The sequence below is a fragment of the Magallana gigas genome, chromosome 8, assembly GCF_963853765.1.
Source record: "Magallana gigas chromosome 8, xbMagGiga1.1, whole genome shotgun sequence".
NCBI classification, from domain to species: Eukaryota; Metazoa; Mollusca; class Bivalvia; order Ostreida; family Ostreidae; genus Magallana; species Magallana gigas.
In genome coordinates this window covers 39863294-39883537 of record NC_088860.1, presented here as the reverse complement: position 1 = coordinate 39883537, position 20244 = coordinate 39863294, and the positions used below count along the sequence as shown (strand labels likewise).

The 20244-nt window shown below is 33.4% G+C and overlaps 1 protein-coding gene across 1 annotated transcript; it reads right to left on the bottom strand.

Annotated features, from left to right (window-relative positions):
• Positions 1-1795: 1795 nt before the first annotated feature.
• On the bottom strand, positions 1796-19268 carry LOC105317600 (uncharacterized). The gene is made up of 11 exons (XM_034462777.2): positions 19172-19268; positions 17600-17630; positions 16559-16599; positions 15192-16364; positions 14745-14821; positions 12715-14293; positions 10869-10928; positions 10621-10668; positions 8303-8344; positions 6408-6500; positions 1796-4231 (listed from the first exon to the last, which is right to left on the bottom strand). The coding sequence occupies exons 4-11, from the start codon at positions 16333-16335 to the stop codon at positions 4062-4064; spliced, it is 3213 nt and encodes a 1070-aa protein (XP_034318668.2). The 5' UTR covers positions 16336-16364; positions 16559-16599; positions 17600-17630; positions 19172-19268; the 3' UTR covers positions 1796-4061.
• Positions 19269-20244: the final 976 nt, after the last annotated feature.

Sequence of the window (20244 nt, the reverse complement as noted above, 5' to 3'; positions counted from 1 at the left end):
AAATTTTGAGCCAAATCGTGACCATGCCCCTTTAATATAAAAGGCATCAAGTTATTTGCAGTATGTAACATTTTGCAACACAGATCTTTTCTATAGGGATGTACAGGTTACATCTGCAATTATTTTTGGTAACAAAAAATATCAATTTTTTTTAAAAGAAACATAATTCTAAAGGTCAATTCATTACAAACAAACAAGATATCTGTGAGCCAATACTCAAAAGTGATACCCCCGCTCTGATCTGAATATACAAAATAAGCAGTCGATATTTAACAGGGAGTTGACATCATTTTTTAAAAAATGGATCCCACCATATGGCATGCTTACACAAAGAAGTTAAAATTTTAAGCCTCTGCTATTAATAGGTGCCGAGAAATTTTTGACAACAATTTGTTTGAAAATTTAAGCTAAAAAAAACAGTCGTCATTTAACAAAAAGTTCACATCTGATTGGTACAAATTTGGATCCAACAATACAGCATACCAAAACAAAGAGTGTTTTAAAATTTAAAGCATTTGCAATCAATAGTTCCTGAAAAAATGAGACAGAAATTTGTAAAGAACCAACAAAAAGACAGGCAGACAGACACACAAGGGTAACGCAGTATACCCCCTCTCCTTTGGAGTGGAGTATTAAAATACAATAAACCAGCACAATAAAAATGCAGACAATATGGCAATTCACAGAATACTGCATGTACATATAGGCCACGTTCCATGTTTGTTTTAAAAGGAGCTTGGTCATGATTTAGGTCAAAATTTATTTTTCTATTTTGAATGTTCATCATGCTCAAGTAATGCATTTCTAATAGTCAACCAAACTTTGAGTTTCAGTTGTCCAGTTTTAAGCAAGACACAGGGCTAACAATTCTTTGGTATGTTAACAAGACTTGTGCCATGTGTTTGTTTACATTTTGAAATTCCAGGTTAAGACATGAAATGAATTTGACAAATACAAGGAGCTGTTTATTGATGTACAAAACAAATTAGGAGATAAAAAAAATTCAGCTTGAAAAAGAACTTTAACCAGTATATTAAACCAATGTAAATTAAAAAAATAAGACACAAGCCTTTTTACAAAACAAAGAATTGAAGCTCTGCATCTGGCTCATAACACTACAACTAACACTCAAATTTTGGTTGGTCATTAGAAATGCATTATACTAATGCATTATAAACAATAAACAAGAGGCCCATGGGCCACATCGCTCACCTGAGGAACAATAGGTACGATAAAATCAGCTTAATGGAGTCATAATACAAACAATCTGGACAATGTACAATAATACATGTAGATCCTGTATAAATAAAATCCATTTTCCCCCTGGATATTTTTTATGTTTATAATCATTAGTCCCTTTTCTAACAGGATGGTTTTATAGTCATATCACATGATGAGTATTGTAGTTCTCAAAAAGATCCTTAATAATTGTTTATCTATGGGATATAAAGCTACATCAAACTCTGAACCTTCTTGTGAGGCCGAAGAATTGTCCTGGAGCCAAAGTCTTAACAATTATAAAGAATTATCTGGCTGATTAGTTTCTGAGAAGATTTTAAAAGTTTTACTCTATATATTCCTATGTAAAACTTTAACCCCTCCCCCCCATGTGGCTCAACCCTACCCCCAGGGATCATGATTTTCACAACTTTGAATCTACACTACCTGAGGATACTTCCACACAAGTTTCAGCTTTCCTAGCTAATTAGTTTTTGGGAAGAATATTTTTAAAGATTTAAACTATATATTCTTATGTAAAACTTCGACCCCTCTCTCCCCCCCCCCCCCCGTGGCCCACCCTACCCCCAGGGATCACGATTTTCACAACTTTGAATCTACACTACCTGAGGATGCTTCCACACAAGTTTCAGCTTTCCTGGCTGATTAGTTTCTGAGAAGAAGATTTTTAAAGATTTACTCTATATATTCCTATGTAAAATTTTGACCCCCCATTGTAGCCCCACCTTACCCCCAGGGATCATGATTTTCACAACTTTGAATCTACACTACCTGGGGATACTTCCACACAAGTTTCAGCTTTCCTGGCTGATTAGTTTCTGAGATGAAGATTTTTAAAGATTTACTCTATATATTACTATGTAAAACTTCGAGCCCCCATTGTGGCCCCACCCACCCCCAGGGATCATGAATTTCACAACTCTGAGTCTACAGTACCTGAGGATGCTTCCACACAAGTTTCAGCTTTCCTGGCTGATTAGTTTCTGAGAAGAAGATTTTTAAAGATTTACTCTATAAATTCCTATGTAAAACTTTGACCCCCCATTGTGGCCCCACCCTAACCCCGGGGCTCATGATTTTCACAACTTTGAATCTACACTACCTGGGGATACTTCCACACAAGTTTCAGCTTTCCTGGCTGATTAGTTTCTGAGAAGAAGATTTTTAAAGATTTACTCTATATATAACTATGTAAACATTCGAGCCCCCATTGTGACCCCACCCACCCCCAGGGATCATGAATTTCACAACTTTGAGTCTACACTACCTGAGGATGCTTCCACACAAGTTTCAGCTTTCCTGGCTGATTAGTTTCTGAGAAGAAGATTTTTAAAGATTTACTCTATATATAATTATGTAAACATTCGAGCCCCCATTGTGGCCCCACCCACCCCCAGGGATCATGAATTTCACAACTTTGAGTCTACACTACCTGAGGATGCTTCCACAGAAGTTTCAGCTTTCCTGGCTGATTAGTTTCTGAGAAGAAGATTTTTAAAGATTTACTCTATATATTACTATGTAAAACTTCGAGCCCCCATTGTGGCCCCACCCACCCCCAGGGATCATGAATTTCACAACTCTGAGTCTACAGTACCTGAGGATGCTTCCACACAAGTTTCAGCTTTCCTGGCTGATTAGTTTCTGAGAAGAAGATTTTTAAAGATTTACTCTATAAATTCCTATGTAAAACTTTGACCCCCCATTGTGGCCCCACCCTAACCCCGGGGCTCATGATTTTCACAACTTTGAATCTACACTTCTTGAGGATAATTCCACACAAGTTTCAGCTTTCCTGGCTGATTAGTTTCTGAGAAGAAGATTTTTAAAGATTTACTCTATATATTCCTATGTAAAACTTCGAGCCCCTATTGTGGCCCCACCCAACCCCCGGGGGCCATGAATTTCACAACTTTGAATATACACTACCTGAGGATGCTTCCACACAAGTTTCAGCTTTCCTGGCTTTATGGTTATTGAGAAGAAGATTTTTGAAAATTTTCAAAATTTTTAATTAATTTCTAATTATCTCCCCTTGAAAAAGGGCGTGGCCCTTAATTTTCACAACTTTGAATCCCCTTTGCCTAAGGATGATTTGTGCCAAGTTTGGTTGAAATTGGCTCAGTAGTTGTTGAGAAGATGTTGAAAATGTGAAAAGTTTACGGACAGACGGACGGACAGACGACAGACAAAATGTGATCAGAATAGCTCACTTGAGCTTTCAGCTCAGGTGAGCTAAAAATACAAAAATAAAAATCTGACCAAAATCGTGACCACTCCCCCATGAGGTGTACTAATTGCTAATATCTGACTATAGTCTGTCCCAAGATATTTATGCTGCATATTTGAACGATTTTAAATAAAAATACACATACCTGTGACTGAAGTGCAATTAAAATCGATGAAAGGGAAAATTCCCAAGATAATTTCATTCATACATTATCATTTTTCCCTCGTAAAAATTCACAGGAACGAAAACAGATTTCCTACGGAGATTTATAATGGGGAATGTTGACATCTTTTCTCTATTCGGAAGTACTCGGGACACCTCGCGCAATTTTTCAACGTTATCATCCGGGCGTCTTCATCTCCTTGGCAATGGAAAAACCTCGTAGACTTTTTATTTTTAGCAGTGTACTGATACCCGACAAGCTAGAGGGGGCGTTTCAAAGAGGAAATCTTGGAATTTTTCCATACTATTGAATGAACATCGTTTGAACCAAGAGGTATTTATAAATATTGAGTAATTTAAGAAAATATGCGGCAAAAATATCTTGGGACAGACTATAGAAATTCACAAGACATGTTCATTTCTAAATTGTTCATACAGCCACCAACTCCAACTCTGCGAGTTTTTTGGAAGTTCTTAGCCTCGCCGTTTTTCTCTCATTAAAAATCTTTGTTCTAGCTTTAGAAATTTTTGTCTTCATATGAAGACCATCTAATGATGAGATGTTATTTGTCTGCAGGAAGTCTTCAATTTCTTTCTTACCTGTAAAAAATAAAGAGGAGTGAATGATTTGTCATTGATATTATATTTTTAAAAACATGTTTATGAACACCACATAAATAGGCATAAAGTCATAGGCATAAAGTCATCATTTTAAACATTAATATTTTGATCAATCTCAATGAAATAATCCTAAATTCGGTAACAAATTCCCCAACCGACTTCACTGAAGGGAACTAGAGCTTTTTTCTCCATCTGTCTATCCCACTTCAGTTTTTCACAATTTTTTTCATTATGGGTTTGAAGAATAATATGAACTTGCTTCATAATGTCAAACAACAGATCAAGTATACATTTTAGTAGCCTCTGGTCGTCATATTTTTGAGAGAATTGATTTTTACATTCCAATTTTTTTAATGACTGGATTCGGTGTATGTACTCAATAAATGAGGCCAGTATGTGGTCAGTAATAATATCATGTACATGTATCATTACTTTTATCATTTCTTACAAACAAAAAAGTTCTGTAAACTGTGTCAAGCATTGTGCTGTACATTTTATCGGCAGTTTTTTTTTTTGTATTATAACAATCCAGTGTTATCGTGTCTGGGCTGTTAAATATTAAAGTTTGGTTTGAGGTTCGGAGTACAGAAGACTGTGATGATATTGAGTATGACAGGGAATTCCTCTAGCAGGAAACAATTAACTTGGCAAAATTATACGAGATAAAATAAAGACTATTAGTTTACCCACTTTGTATTTAATTTCAACATCGACTGTGTCTGCTTCGCTTCGAATATGTATTTTTAAAATGGATTTTCAAGGTTGCTAGCTGTTTGTTGTAATTATTTTTCATAATTTCATACTATACAAGAAGTCTTTAATTTTTGAAAATTTCAACATTTATGATGGGGGATATTTAATACAAAAGGTCTCAAAATTTTGCCATTCTTAATTAAAGGGGTACCAGTAGGGAACGTGTATTGTTTATGCAATACTCTCAGTGAGCTAATTTTTTAAAAAGTTTTAGTTATTGATTTATAAGCAAGACTCATTACACACAATTCATTACAATGTAAACAAAGCCCATATCTTAAATCTAAAGCTGTTTTATAACCTTCATGTATTGCCATGGCAAAATTTGAGGCCACATTAAACCAATTTTATAATTCTTCTATACATATGAACAAGTCTAAAATTCAGCCACACCTTCCATTATGGCTACCTTTAACAAGTCGCCAGTATCAATGGTTTTTTTTAATATATCTAAACTTATTTTAGCAACAATCTGTCCACCACAGTCAGCAACAAGTGTTTTTAGGTCCCATGTTTTGAACATGTCTGTTTTCAAGGGTCAATTTGTCTGTTTTGTCACATGACTTATGTCTAGAGGACAGACTTTGCCTCATGGAGAGGCAAAACATAATCAGCATCATTTAGGTCAATCATAGTTAATGTGAACATATGAATTTCTGAATTTGCTATTAACTTATAAGATAAATTTCAACAATTGAATGACAACAATTTAATTATTCAATATCTAATTATCAAAAAAGTGAGAACAATTTATATTTATCAGTATTATCCATATGCGTGGCCTCTGCTTAAAGTTCTGTGAACGAAAAACAACTGCCTGCAATTTTTATGTAAATTTATAATATAAAATGTATATAATAATATATAATATCAAATAATTTTTAAATCTAAATTCAACCTTTATAGTCAACCCTCCCCCATTGTTGCCCACCCTACCCCCAGGATTAAAAGGTCTATATATATGATAAGAGTTAAATTTGGTCCAAAATGATTCAAAATTTTGAGTATTTAGTCTTGTATTGATAAATCTTTATTTAAGAGGTTTTCATTTTTCAAGCCTGCACTCAATGTTTTCTAAATGAAAAATAACTGAGTTAAATTTTACATAACTTTATGATGTAAAATTTAAATTATAATATAAAATATTATATAAGAATTATTTTACATCTAATGCAGGTTATGTATTTTTTGGCTTGTCGCTACAATCATATCCTGCAGGAATCACATTGCAATAAAAACTTTAACTTAAGTCTATTCTCATGCAGTTAGTGGTCTTGTGACAAAATAGTCAACAGACAGGATGGCTAACAGCTACAACTACATGTCATTAGCCAGGTTCGCTTGAAGTTACAATTCAGATGATCACCTTTAATTTACAGTTCATGAGCAAAGTGTAACTTACATGGTAGATTGCCTGTGTTATGGTCTTTCTGAGTCAATATGTACTTCCTGAAAAAGGATTTCAAATTGGCTGTATCTTCCTTTGACCATTTCACTGTTGAAATACAGAAAAAAAAACATTGATAATTCAAATTTGTTTGGTTAGGTGATGTAAAATTAACATTACGTTTCTCGGCCAAATTTCTCCTAAAAAAAATGGAGGATGGTGGCAATTTTTTTTAAAGTAATAAATAAATAGATGCGGGAGGGCTTTTTTATATATTCATTGGCCATCTTGGGTTGCAAAAGCGCATACCTTATGAAATTGTCATCAACACAACCTGCCCCCTCCCTCCCCCCCAAAAAAAAATTCAGGGCCATACTTAAACAAGAAAAAAGCTGTCAAAATGACAGCAAACCAGGTTTTCTTTTGTGTGAACAGTATCCATTATACATTTGTCAATCCTAAATTGATATCCAATCCAGAAAATTAAGACACTTTATAATCTATAAATAAAGTACAATATTGTCTATATTTAAGGAATAAAGAATCATTCTTTGAGTATTTTGATGTGATAAATTTGATCGAGCATGATCAAATCTAATAAAGCCCAAAGGGCTTTATGATAGATTTGATAACGCCTCAACCAAAATTTTCACCTCATAATATTCAAATAATGATTCCTTATTACTTATATTTATATATTTTTTGGTTATTCTATGAGTTTTTATTTATATGTAAATTTCTTCTTTTAAAAACTTAGGAGGAATTATCAATACAAAAGGAGTACCCTTTTGGCAGTCACCCATCCGCCCCCCATTTTCAGTTTCAAAAACTGGATTTTTCCTTCAGAAAACCCTGTTAAAAATTGTTTGTTTGGAATTGCCACCTTAGGGTTTTCAGATCCAGGAGAGAGGAAGGAAATTTCTTTTTCAAATTCGTTTGAAAAATTGATAAATACTGTAGAACCATTAGATTTCGTGGTGGCTCAATTTTCGTGGAATTCGTGGGTACCTCTCAACCACGAATTAACATCCTCAACGAATTAATATATTAGGATACAAAAAGTCATATTTCCTTTGTAGGTTTCAGTGAATACACGAAATTACGTCCTCATGAACCTGTAAAATTTAAGCAATCCACGAAAATTGGCCCCTACGAAATTTAATGATTTCACAGTAGAAACATCAATAAACAGGAAATGTTTCTTATCTTTGTTCTTGTCATTCAATCTTCATATATGATTAAACTTTATTCCATTTCTTTACTGCCGATTTTTGACAGATAGTGAAGCATAGCATGGAAAAAGATACTGGCAGAAAAAAACAATGAAATAAGTCAAGTCCAACATGTTGAAATGAAAATGATTCATGTTATGCTTTGCAGGATGTGATGTAACGAATTTTTGACTCACTGAAAAAGTATCAAATTAACATTTTAACTATAATATTTAAAAGTTACATACTCCAAAGTCTTGTCAAACTGATGGAGATCATTTACTATTCAATGCTGGGATAAAATATTTCTGATCCAAGTAATTCTGATAATAACTGAACTGTCCCCTCCATATTTATTTCAATTTTGACATGTCAGACTTGTCTGATTCCACTACTATCTTTTTCCATGTATCATCTTTACTAAAACTGCTTATCCCATTACTTTATCTTTACTTCACCATTTACTTGAATGGAAATATATGCATAAAGGAGAAGTTTTCCACCTCAAACATTATCTGACATCTCAACTGAACTAACTTGTAAACAATTAAGAAAAATATGCAATTTTTTTTTAGCAGGGGTGGGGAAGGAAGGGGTGATTATAGTTACTGTTTCAATTAGGCTGGAGGCAATTCCAAACAAACAGTAATTCTATTTTGCCCCAAAATACATTGACATTAATAATACATAAATATTTACCAGTCTTTGGGTTGTTCTTCTCTTTTGACTCTAGAATTTCATCTAAGTAGGAAAAAAGACAAATTAATCATAGGCCTATGTGATATGTTAAATATATGGTTTCACATCATCTGTCATTCAAGTTGCTTTTACATAAGTAATATTAACATTAAGAATTTAAAACTAAGGTGACCAACTTTGGATTTTGTTGCACATGCTTTTGTGCTTGCCATGTCTTTACAAATTGTTTTGATACCATTTACCAATATTAAACCAAATAACAAATTACCAATCAAAACAATTTGGGATGTTTAAAAATCTGGTAATATAGTAAAGATAGGTACCGGTAATTAATTTTTTATGATGCCCCCTAAAATAAAACCAAATGATTTGATTTTCATAAAACACTGCAGGTACAGGAGCACTTAAAAGGGACTTGGACACAATTTGAGATCAAAATTCTTATTTTTATTTTTTTCGTATAAAATGGTTAACTTGTGCATTTTAAATGATTGACAAAAATATTGAATGTTAAAATCAAGTTACAAGCGAGATACAAAGGTAAAAATTGATTGTTATGTAAACAAAGCTCAAGTCTTACAGTTGTTTGCAAAAAGTGTAATGTAGAGAATGACCATTTCTTAGACAAAATGACATGTAAAAAACAATTTAAACTAATTCAATATATTCATAAATACTATTATCAACAAAAGAAAGATACAGCTGATTGAAACTTACACCAATATAACACATATGTAAAAAATGACAATATTTGAGCTTTGTTTACAAAACAAAGAATTATGAACTCTGTATCTTGCCAATAACTTGATATTTGACGTAGCATTATAAACTTCTATATTTATAAGTATAAACATTGAAAATAGAAAAATGAGATTTAATTTTTTTAAAGTCAAATCGTGTCCAAGTCCCTTTAAGTCGATCGACTGAATATTAAATATGTTTTTCCTATTACAGCACTGATATAATGAAAGTTGACAAAACAAAACAAAACAAAACAATCCTATTCTATCCTATATCCTGTATCATGCATCCTATACTGCAAACCAGCTCTGTCCTATCCTGTCCCATACAGTCCATATTTAGGAATAAAAGATAAATGAAACGAAAAAAAAGAAATTCATGACTTTATCAACTAATATTATGCTTAAAAGATCCAATTAATACAGGTACATAAACTTGAGGATTTTCAGAGCGATGTAGCATTTTAACCAGTGCATCGATAAATTAAATAGTATGTGAAATGTACAAAATTATGTTAATAGACAGGTACACAATTATGGTTTTGTTTTTATTTGATGTTCATATCATAAACTGCTAAAATGCAAATAAAACAACTAATATAGATGCAAGGAATTATTGATTAATATTTTTATCAATTACCAGGTACTTTTCCGTATCGTTTAAATTCTGAGTGATTGATGTTCTGTCGATACGGGAATTCATATTTACTTGAATCAATCAAAATTGTTTAATCATTTGATTTTGTTAAAATATGAATTTGTACGAATTTATGGTGAGTTGACATTACTTAATTCAATCTGATCACTTAATTATCAGGCAGGAATATACGTCCAAGTTATCGGGCATCGTAGACATTATGTGAACGTGAACATATGAGTGCACACATAAAGTATGTTTCGTGTTTATTTCTGTATTTTTCGAAATGACAGTCAATTAAAACAGTTTAACTGCTGCGTTCTGTACACGAAGCGATAGAAATATACTTAATATGTTGAAAATTTATACCCTGTATTGTGAACACTTCCTATGTTATCCACGATTTGATAAAATGTAATATACGCATCAAAATTTTTCACCATTTAGTTAATTCAGCACAGTGCTAGATACTCATTAATGTTTTACTTTGTATAACAAATAAAATTGATGTTTTAAATGTATTAATTGATGCTGTAAGGTAATAAATACACTGATTTTCGTTTTGCAAAAACATTATGAAATTTGATTGGCTACTGGATGCAGAAAAAGATAGGATAGGATAGGATTTAACTTCTATATTTCTATCATGTATTGTGCGTCCTGTATCCTATCCTATCCTTGTCAACTTTCACTATGGCAGCACTGTACTATAGTTTTTACAACAATAAAATAATAACAATAATAACAAGTTGTTAAAAAAAAAGCATTAAGAGATATTTATTCCCCCCTCCCATGAAGAGGAGCCTAGCCCTTCCTTGAACCAAGTAACAGCCCTTTACCATACAATTTGGCATTTGTCATTCAGTTTTGGGATTTACTAGATGTTCTTGCATTAAATGCTCAGATTTAAAGCTGTACATTTAGATTTGGTCACAACTTACCATCCATATCAATTTCTGGACCCTGTGATGATTCCATATCATCCAATTCTAGTAAATAAAGACAATTGCATTGTTTGTTCATGTTGTATGAAGACATCAAATTTTAGTTAAAAACCACCTATAAATACTACTGACACTGAACATATTAAGTGTCATTCAATTATGCGTTTAAATTGTAACTGTTTTTCTCCCTCATAATAATAATTTGAAAAGAGCAGTAATATGATGATGACAATACAATGTAATACCTTCACTGGCCTCTTCTTCCACCTTCTTAGAAACCTCTTTAGAAACTGACATATCCTTTCCTAAAATTACAAGTGAATGAATTTTGGAAAATATATAATAAGAGGGAAGAAAGGGACATCCTGATTTTTGTTAAGAGCTTTGATGATTTTATATTGTAATTTTGATGCATGATCAATGCATTTTTAGATCCATTAAAAGCGAGTTTTTAACTAGTTTGTTCTTTTAATGAATAAAAATGAATAGAAAAGGCAGGTCTAATAAATAGAAGATTACTATACGAAGAAATCAAGCAGATTTGACATGACTCATATCTAAGATATTGCTTATCAGTTGGCAATCAGAACTGCCATAAAAATACGACTTAAAATCAATATATTTGCATAAGCAAAGGTTAGTCACATCAAACAAGCTTACTGAATAGGTTGGCAAATAACACTTACATGTAAGGTCAAGCCAGTTCACACGTACATGTTAAAAAAAAATTGAAATGGGCAAGACCAACTGAACTAATTTGCATCTTTTAAACAAGAGAACCATGGACCATATTGCTCACCTACAGAACAATAGCCAAAAATGAAAATACTGTGGTTTCATCAATTTTCGTGAGCAACAATATTCATTGATAAAATGAATATCACAGTTTAAAGGATAAGTAAATTATTGGATAATGTTCATAACAATACAGATTATTATTAAAAGTTGCACTTCAACGAATATCATATTTTGTTGATTCAATCAACAATGAAATCCAAAAAAATTTGTATTTAACAAATATTGATGAAACCATAGTAATTGCCATGATAATAAAATAAGATATATGCAGTCATTATAATAAAAAATATTTGGACATGAGAATTGTTTATCTCATCATTTAAAGCCCCTTGTATCTTCGGTGTTCAAATTATTGCAAGTGGAAACAATAAGAATGCTAGTATAGTTAAAAATACTACAACAATTTAACAAGAGGCCAACAGGACATAACACTCACCAAAGTACCATAGCCCACACACAGAACTGTGGAGGAATCTCATAATTTAATGCTTGTATAACTCTTTTAATCATTACATTATTTACAATGATTCATTTTTAGATATGAACAAGCAAGGGAAGAAAACTTCATTTACCTTTAACCCTCCCCCCTTCCCATCCCACCCAAGGGGACATGAAATTTACTGGTTCAGGGCTTTACTAAATATGCAGTAAGTTTCAATTCATTGCCAGTAAGAAAATGGAGATTAAAACATTATGTGCAATGGTTCTATATAACCATTTTAGCCCCATCCTAGAGTTAAAACCCCTACTCTGACATTTATAATTTTGGTAGAGGGCCTCCTGGTTTTCATGAATTCAGTTTTGGTATACCGTATTTTTTCGGGCATAGGCTATTTTTTTGTCTGATGCACAAGACTTGGCTTATCCCCTGGATTGGCTCATTGTAGGCTCAAAGTAGAAAAAATCAAACACTAAAATACAAAATTCAAAATGGTGGTCATGACGAACCCTCTTAGTATTAAAATATAGTGATTTTATTATTATTTGTAATGACAGGCACATTTTTTGCCCAACCGCAATTATCTTCCTTTCATATGAAAAATAAACCATGAAAGCCTGTCGCCAAGGATTCTTTGTACCAAGTTGGTTGAAAGTGGCAAAATGGTTCCATAGAAGAAGATGGAATGTGAACGTTTCAAATTCGTTGGACAAATTAGAAAAGCTCACTTCGGCTCAGATGAATTAAAAACTAAATGTTGCAGGGGGTATCAAAAGGACAAAAGCTGAGGCTTAGGTTTAAAAATCTACCATTTGATATTGATTGCATTCATTTTGAACAAAGATTTTAAATACCTTCATCTGCATCAGTCAGCATGCGTCCCATTACACGCAGAGTCCTAATTCCAGCTGGGCACTGATAGTTGTCTTTATTAATTTCCTTCTCATGTCCCATATGATCCAAAAATATTTCCTGGTTTTGTGGTAGCATGTGTAGACTTGCATATATAGTGGACAGTCTATGTCTCATTTTGCCTGCATTTATGGTCATACTGACATCTGCTCTACTGCACACATTTTTTAGAGCATGCCAACCGGAACAATGTGACTTCCCAGATTTTGTTGCAAATAAAAATGGGTTTTCTGCAGAGATACCATACAAGGTTCTATATTGGATAAGAAGTCTTATTCCTGGAACCAAATCTTTTGGAACGAGAACTGGAACAAACTTTTTACCTTTCCCTTTAAGGTAAACAAGTTTAAACTGTCCGACCAGGAACTTTTCGGCCGCATCTTCCACATTTTCTACCTGCTCCTGCAGAACCCAGACATTTTGCTCAGCATCTTCCCACTCTGCTCTCAACATTCTAGATGCCTCTTCACCTCGCCTTGCATTAAACAGCGTCAGTCTTGCTACAATCAAAGTTCTAAGCCATGTATATCTTTCCATGGTAAAATTGGAAACATTTTCAGAAATTTCTTCACTTATATAGCGTTTCAGTATCTGTATATCAGTCTCCTTTGGAAGATTTTCAGGTTTTCTCAATTTCTCCATGCTATTCTTAACACACATTTGCCGTGCACCTGAGAATAACTCACATGACTTGAATTTGTATGCATCCTTGAAAATTTTCAGTTCTTTAGCCTTTGCGTCTTGCATTGTTTCCGCAAAATGCCCATGCAATGCTTTGATAGATCTTAGAATAATTGCATTCAAGAATAGTTTTTGTCCATGTTTCTCTTTCCTTTCAGTGTGGTCATCAACAATAGAAACCTGTTGGTCAATAGCATCATAGAGATCTTGTAAATGACTTCTATTAAACATTGTTTCCACAGAATTTGTTTCTGATTCACCACTTATGTCACAAAATGTTAAGTAAAGTCGAGCTAATTCTCTCATTTCTGCCATAACTACCCTTTTCACTTCATTTTCTTTTCCTGTTTCATGTCTTCTTAAATTGAAGTGCCTGAAACCTATCAGCTTTATCATTGGATCTGACCTGCATAACTCACCAACTTGGCCATCACGAAAACTGTTCAATATTTCCCTGAACTGTTTATCATCATCCATTCTGGTTTTTGCTTTCTGTAGTAATCTGGGTTTGACTGGATCAGGCTGAGAGACAATACATTTATGCTTGTAAAAAAACCTACTGGACACAAAACTTTTGCATGAAGCACAAACACGCAATTGATCCTTTTGGTTTGGCTGTCTTTCTCTCATCAATGGATCTCTGTTGTCTGAGATTAAAAGTACGTTATATTCATATATTCCATCCTTGCGCTTTCTGTCAAAGAAAATGTTTTGTTGCATGGTACTTTTTTTCAAAACTTCCGCAACTTCGGGTTCTGATTTGTGTTTCCTCATTATATGCCTCTTCAGTTTGCCATTGTGGATAACTTGCCTACAGTACACACAGTACCTGTCAGGTTTCTGAAAAATAGAGCACTTAAATAAATGAATATGGAAATATTGTAAAAATTTCATGGGGGTATTTTTTTTTAGAGATAGGGGCCTGGGGGCACTGCTTGAAGTTCTTGGCAAAGATTCTGACTCTCTTAGAACCTATGACTGCCCAGCATCCAAATAATCAAGACCAAGTTCTTTATCTGAAGCTGCCTCTATTTATATAACCCATTAATAATTCTATCAACAGTGCAAGTTTGACTGGGGATGAACATGATTTATTTCATCGTGTAACAGGCTCCGAGACAATTACACAATTGGAGAAGTTCTAAAATCTTAACCTGCCTAAACATCTGGATAATCAAAATAACTCTTTGTAATGTATGTAAAACTAGCTCTGTGGTTCATTCAAAAAGTAAACTCATTCATGCATGTTGGGACCATTATTTACATATATTTTATGTCTGAGCAGACATACCTTGTACACATTGGTTTTCTTCTGTGATGCATTTTCTGATTTACAGCTATTTGTGTCACCTGTCAATAGCATGTCACCTGTCAATAGCATGAAGTAAATATTGGTTAAAACACACTTATGTAAAAAAAAAAATAAACACTACACATTCTATTGATCACTTGATATATAATCAACATGTAACCAGTATGCTATTTAATTGAATAGCTTTTTTTTCCAACTACATGTATCATGAATATGGTTTCAATACCAAAGATACCAAAGTTAACAAATTCCAAAAACTTGACAACTTTCCATAAGAAATTATCTTAAATAATTGAGAAAATAGGTTATTTGTCACAGAAATAAATTAATATTGATCATGTCAATCATGTTTAGAAGATATGCATCTTTCCTCTTTTAAATTTTTAAATAACTTACACAATTTACAACAATAATAAATATAAATACCTTTCAATGGCATTTCGGCATTACTGGTGTCCTCTTGGGTGTCCTCTTGGACAGTCAAGGAAGACACTCTTGGCATTTCGGCATTACTGGTGTCCTCTTGGACAGTCATGGATGACAATCTGGACATCTTTGCATTTCTGGTGTCCTCTTGAACAGTCAAGGATGACCCATTTGGCATTTCAGAATTACTGGAGTCCTCTTGAACAATCATGGAAGACACTCTGGGCATCTCAGTATTACTGGTGTCCTCTTGGACGGTCAAGGATGACCATCTTGGCATTTTGGCATAACTGGTGTCCTCTTGTACTGTCAATGATGACACTCTGGGCATTTCTGCATAACTGGTGTCCTCTTGGACAATCAAGGATGACCCTCTGGGCATTTCGGCATAACTGGTGTCCTCGACAGTCAAGGATGACCCTCTTGGCATTTCGGCATAACTGGTGTCCTCTTGGACAGTCATGGATGACAATCTGGACATCTTAGCATAACTTGTGTCCTCTTGAACAGTCAAGGATGATCCTTTTGGCATTTCGGCATAACTGGTGTCCTCTTGAACAGTCAAGGAGTATCCTTTTGGCATTTCGTCATAACTGGTGTCCTCTTGTACTGTCAATGATGACACTCTGGGCATCTTAACATTACTTGTGTCCTCTTGGACAGTCAGGGATGACCCTCTGGACATTTTGGCATTACTGATGTCCTCTTGGACAGTCAAGGGTGACACTCTGGACATTTCCGCATTCATGGTGTTCTCTTGGACAATCATGGATGACACTCTGGGTATCTCAGCATTACTGGTGTCCTCTTGGACTGTCATTGACGATACTAGGGGCATGTTGGCAATTCTGATGTCCTCTTGAACAGTCAAGGAGGATCCTTTTGGCATTTCGGCATAACTGGTGTCCTCTTGGACAGTCAAGGATGACAATCTGGACATCTTAACATTACTTGTGTCCTCTTGGACAGTCAGGGATGACCCTCTGGGCATTTTGGCATTACTGATGTCCTCTTGGACAGTCAAGGGTGACACTCTGGACATTTCCACATTCATGGTGTTCTCTTGGACAATCATGGATGACACTCTGGGTATCTCAGCATTACTGGTGTCCTCTTGGACTGTCATTGACGATACTAGGGGCATGTTGGCAATTCTAGTGTCCTCTTTGACTGCTGTGTTCAAAAAATTCATAAAAATCAATTTTAAGTTAGAGCAAACCAAATATTGATAAATTAAAACAATTAGCCAAAATTAACCTACTTTGAGAAGAAACATAAATCAATTTAAAGAATCACTTTATGAAAAATTATTCAATTCTAACAACAATCTTGCTGTACATTCCCACAACCATTTTTTTCAACATTACCTGCCAGTGATGAAATGGGCCTTTCAGCATCACATTCCTTCCTAATAAAGAATATGAAAACTAGGATCATTTTCCAAACCAAAATATTTAGATATCAATTTTCTGAATTCCAAATTGAGCCAAGTATGAAATAGGATACTACTTATGAATAATGATCAACAGTGTGAACATTGTAAATATTTTTCATCCGAAAAATGACACAATTTTGCCAACCTTGAATAAATCATCATTATGCCTTCTGTCATTTTCTCTATATATATTCAATACTCATCTATTTTCGCATAGTATACAAAGGGATGACAACCGCGGTTTTTACATTTATGAAACGTAGATACATACGATTGACATCGAACAATGAATATAAATAACCTTTCCAAAAGCATATAATACTGACGGGAATTCTAAAGCTAAAGTTTCAAATAAACATTTGAACAAATTGATTAAACATTTGTGAACGAAATTGTACTTGAGAATCCAGAAAACCCTATTCTAAATGATGCTTGATATAGGAATATATAGGGAAAAATTAAATAAGATTTTGTCTGCTAAACAACTGAAGTTTCCTCGGTAGAGTCCCTTGCATCTCATTTCTTGAAAAGAACATATTAAACGTTTGTTAATTTATTTATTGAACAGCAACTTGTTGATTAAATAATCAATCAAATCAATTGATTCATTTGAATGAACAAACGTTTGCCTTTCTGGTGACTAGACAACACTCGAACGTCACAGCTACTTATCGAAAGGCACGCCAGTATATTCAACAGTCGGCATAATAATAATAATAGTGTTGTGCATATACTATGCTTAAATAGTGGTCAGAGTTTGATACAGGCTCGTGCACTATATATCAAACCCTGACTACTATTTAGGCATAGTACTTGCACAAAACATCACTATAATATAAATATGCAAAGAATTGTTTTTAACCTTGAATAACCTAATTTAAGAATGTGACACTATTTAGATTTCTTTCCATTATTTCGAAACAGTATAACACATCAGTTAAATTCTTTCAACATTAAGTTCTGCTTTACTTACCAAGACAGTGCGTTCAGTTCAGAAAGAGGAACTGTAAAAAGATTTTGTTGAAAGATTAATGTAAGGAAATAGTAAGAATCTGTACATCCTAGAAACAGGTTTTATAAAATTAATCATTTAAAGGGTTTTAAGTTTTGTGAATTGCATGCACTTGACTGCCTCATGTCACATCATTAGGCATAACTTCGGTTTAAGAGGGCTAGATGGTCATTGCCATTTTTCAACAATATCAGTCTCCTTTAAAAGAAGAGCTCTGTATAAAACTACCGGCATATATATATAAGCTATGCTATTTGGATTTGTGTGTTTCTGATTATTATGGCCAACATAAAAAAAGAATTGCTGTAGTTTTCAAGTAGTATTTGATAGACAACTTGTTGATTACCCAATGCCCTTAAAAATTACATTATCAGAAGCGATATATATTTTTAAAGGGACCAAGACACGATTTGAGCTACAATTTTTCATATTTGGTTCTCCATTTATAATGTTTAGAATTGTAAATATGCATGGTTATCTTTAAGGCTTCATCTAAATTTGAAAGTCAATATCGAGTAACCTGCAAGGAAAGAGTTTAGAATTCTTTGTTTTGAAAACAAAGCTCAAGTTTTGTTATTGTTTACTATGTGTTGTATTGTATAAATTTTGATCAAGTGTTTCTTTCTTTGCTGACAATATTATTATTTATGAACATATTAAATCAAATTATCTTGTTTGCCACAAGTCATTTGTGACTAACTTTACTTTACATTATCTGTAAACAAACACAAGACTTGAGATGTTTTTTTGCGTAAAAATGAGTTTTCATCTCTGTATTTAGCTTGTAATTTGACTCCTAACATTCAAATTTTGTCTGATCATTCATAATGCACATTCAAACCATTTTAAACATAAAAAAGTAAAATTTTGACCTCAAATCGTGTCCAATTCCCTGTAAGTTATGTTAAGTAAGAATAGTGTATGTAGGACTAAGAGCTGGTCCTCTTATAGTTATCCCAACTTGGAAGGAAGCTACCCAAAATAAAACACAGATAAGTACCTGAAATGGCCCCTTAAATCATCCCAACAAAGATGCACAAAATCTAAAGTACACAAACTAAAGATATGAAATTGGTCCCCTTAATCATCCCAGCAAAGATATACAAAAGTGGTCCCCTTAATCATTCCAACAGATACATAAAATGTAAAGTATAAAACAAAAGATACTAAATTGGTCTCCATAATCATACCAACAAAGATACTCAAAATGTAGCGTATATATACATAGGTTATTGAATTAGTTCTTTTTATCATCTCAAATAAGAATCATTTAATATGATAAAAAACACATTTATAAATAGGTCCCTTAATCATATAATATAGGATAAACAACATGATTATGACCTACTCTTTAATAAGAAACTTAACTGGTCCCCTTAATCATCCCAAAGAAGACACACAAAATATAAAGTACACATATATCACTTTATTGGTCTCCTTAATCATCCCATAGAAGATACCCAATACAGACGTCACTAATTTGGTCCCCTTAAAAAACTTAGATGAATAAAGAAATGTATGATGAATTCTTACCTACAGAGGAGAGACTATCGCTATATGAGTCTTCCACCAAAGATGACTCATTTAAGTCAAATGGGTCTGAGTCACTATCTGCAAGAAAGTAACAATTATATACATTAATGTCAATTTTTTAAAAATAGATTTGCAGCAGTTATGAAAAAAATTGAAAAAAAAAAGTGGCCCAAATCATTCTTTCTCAATAACTTATGATTTCACAACTGACAAGACTTGTAATAAAAATGATTTGCCATGACCAATCATTCACATCATGAACTCTATGTGAAAGATCTTGAATACATGTATATCTAAGTTGGCATAATATTGAATTCAAAGCCTGATAACTCAATCTTCAAATTGCACAAATTAAGTATTTTTTTGGGGGGGGGGGGGTATTAATATGATAAAAATTCACAAACTATTTCGAAAACAGCAATTCATTAATGGCCAATTCCCCTTTCCCTTGTGGTGCATAATTACCACAAGATGCATCATCCAGCAAAATTTGGCAAAGAGTAGAACCAATAATTACTTAGATGTGGCCATCAAAAAGCACCTGATTCCAAATATTTGACCTGCTTCAAAAACCTTAACTTCCTCCATCATCTGAAATTGACTGCTCAGATTCCAAACATCCAACTGATCCAAGCATGTCATTTGCATTTAAAGTATCATAAGATATACCATTCATGCAAGTTTACTGTAGTAAGGACTAGTAATTAATAACTTAGTAATGACCATCAAAGGGCACCTGCTCCAAAAAATATAACCTGTTCAAAAACATTAAACAACTCAAGCACCTGAAATCTATGGGTCAGATTCAGCATTAAAGACAATTAAGTACTTCAGTATGAGAAAATGTATCATCCATTTAAGTGTAGTAAAGCATTTAGATGTTTCTATTTAAGGGCACATGCCCAAATAACTTTCACTTGCTCTAAAAACATTAACCTCTTTCATCATCTAAAATTGATGGCTCATATTCAGCATTCAAGCATGTCAGCTGTATATGTATCATAAGATGCCATCCATGCAAGTTTAGTAAAGTAATGACTAGTAATAACTTAAATATGGCCATCAAAGATTGA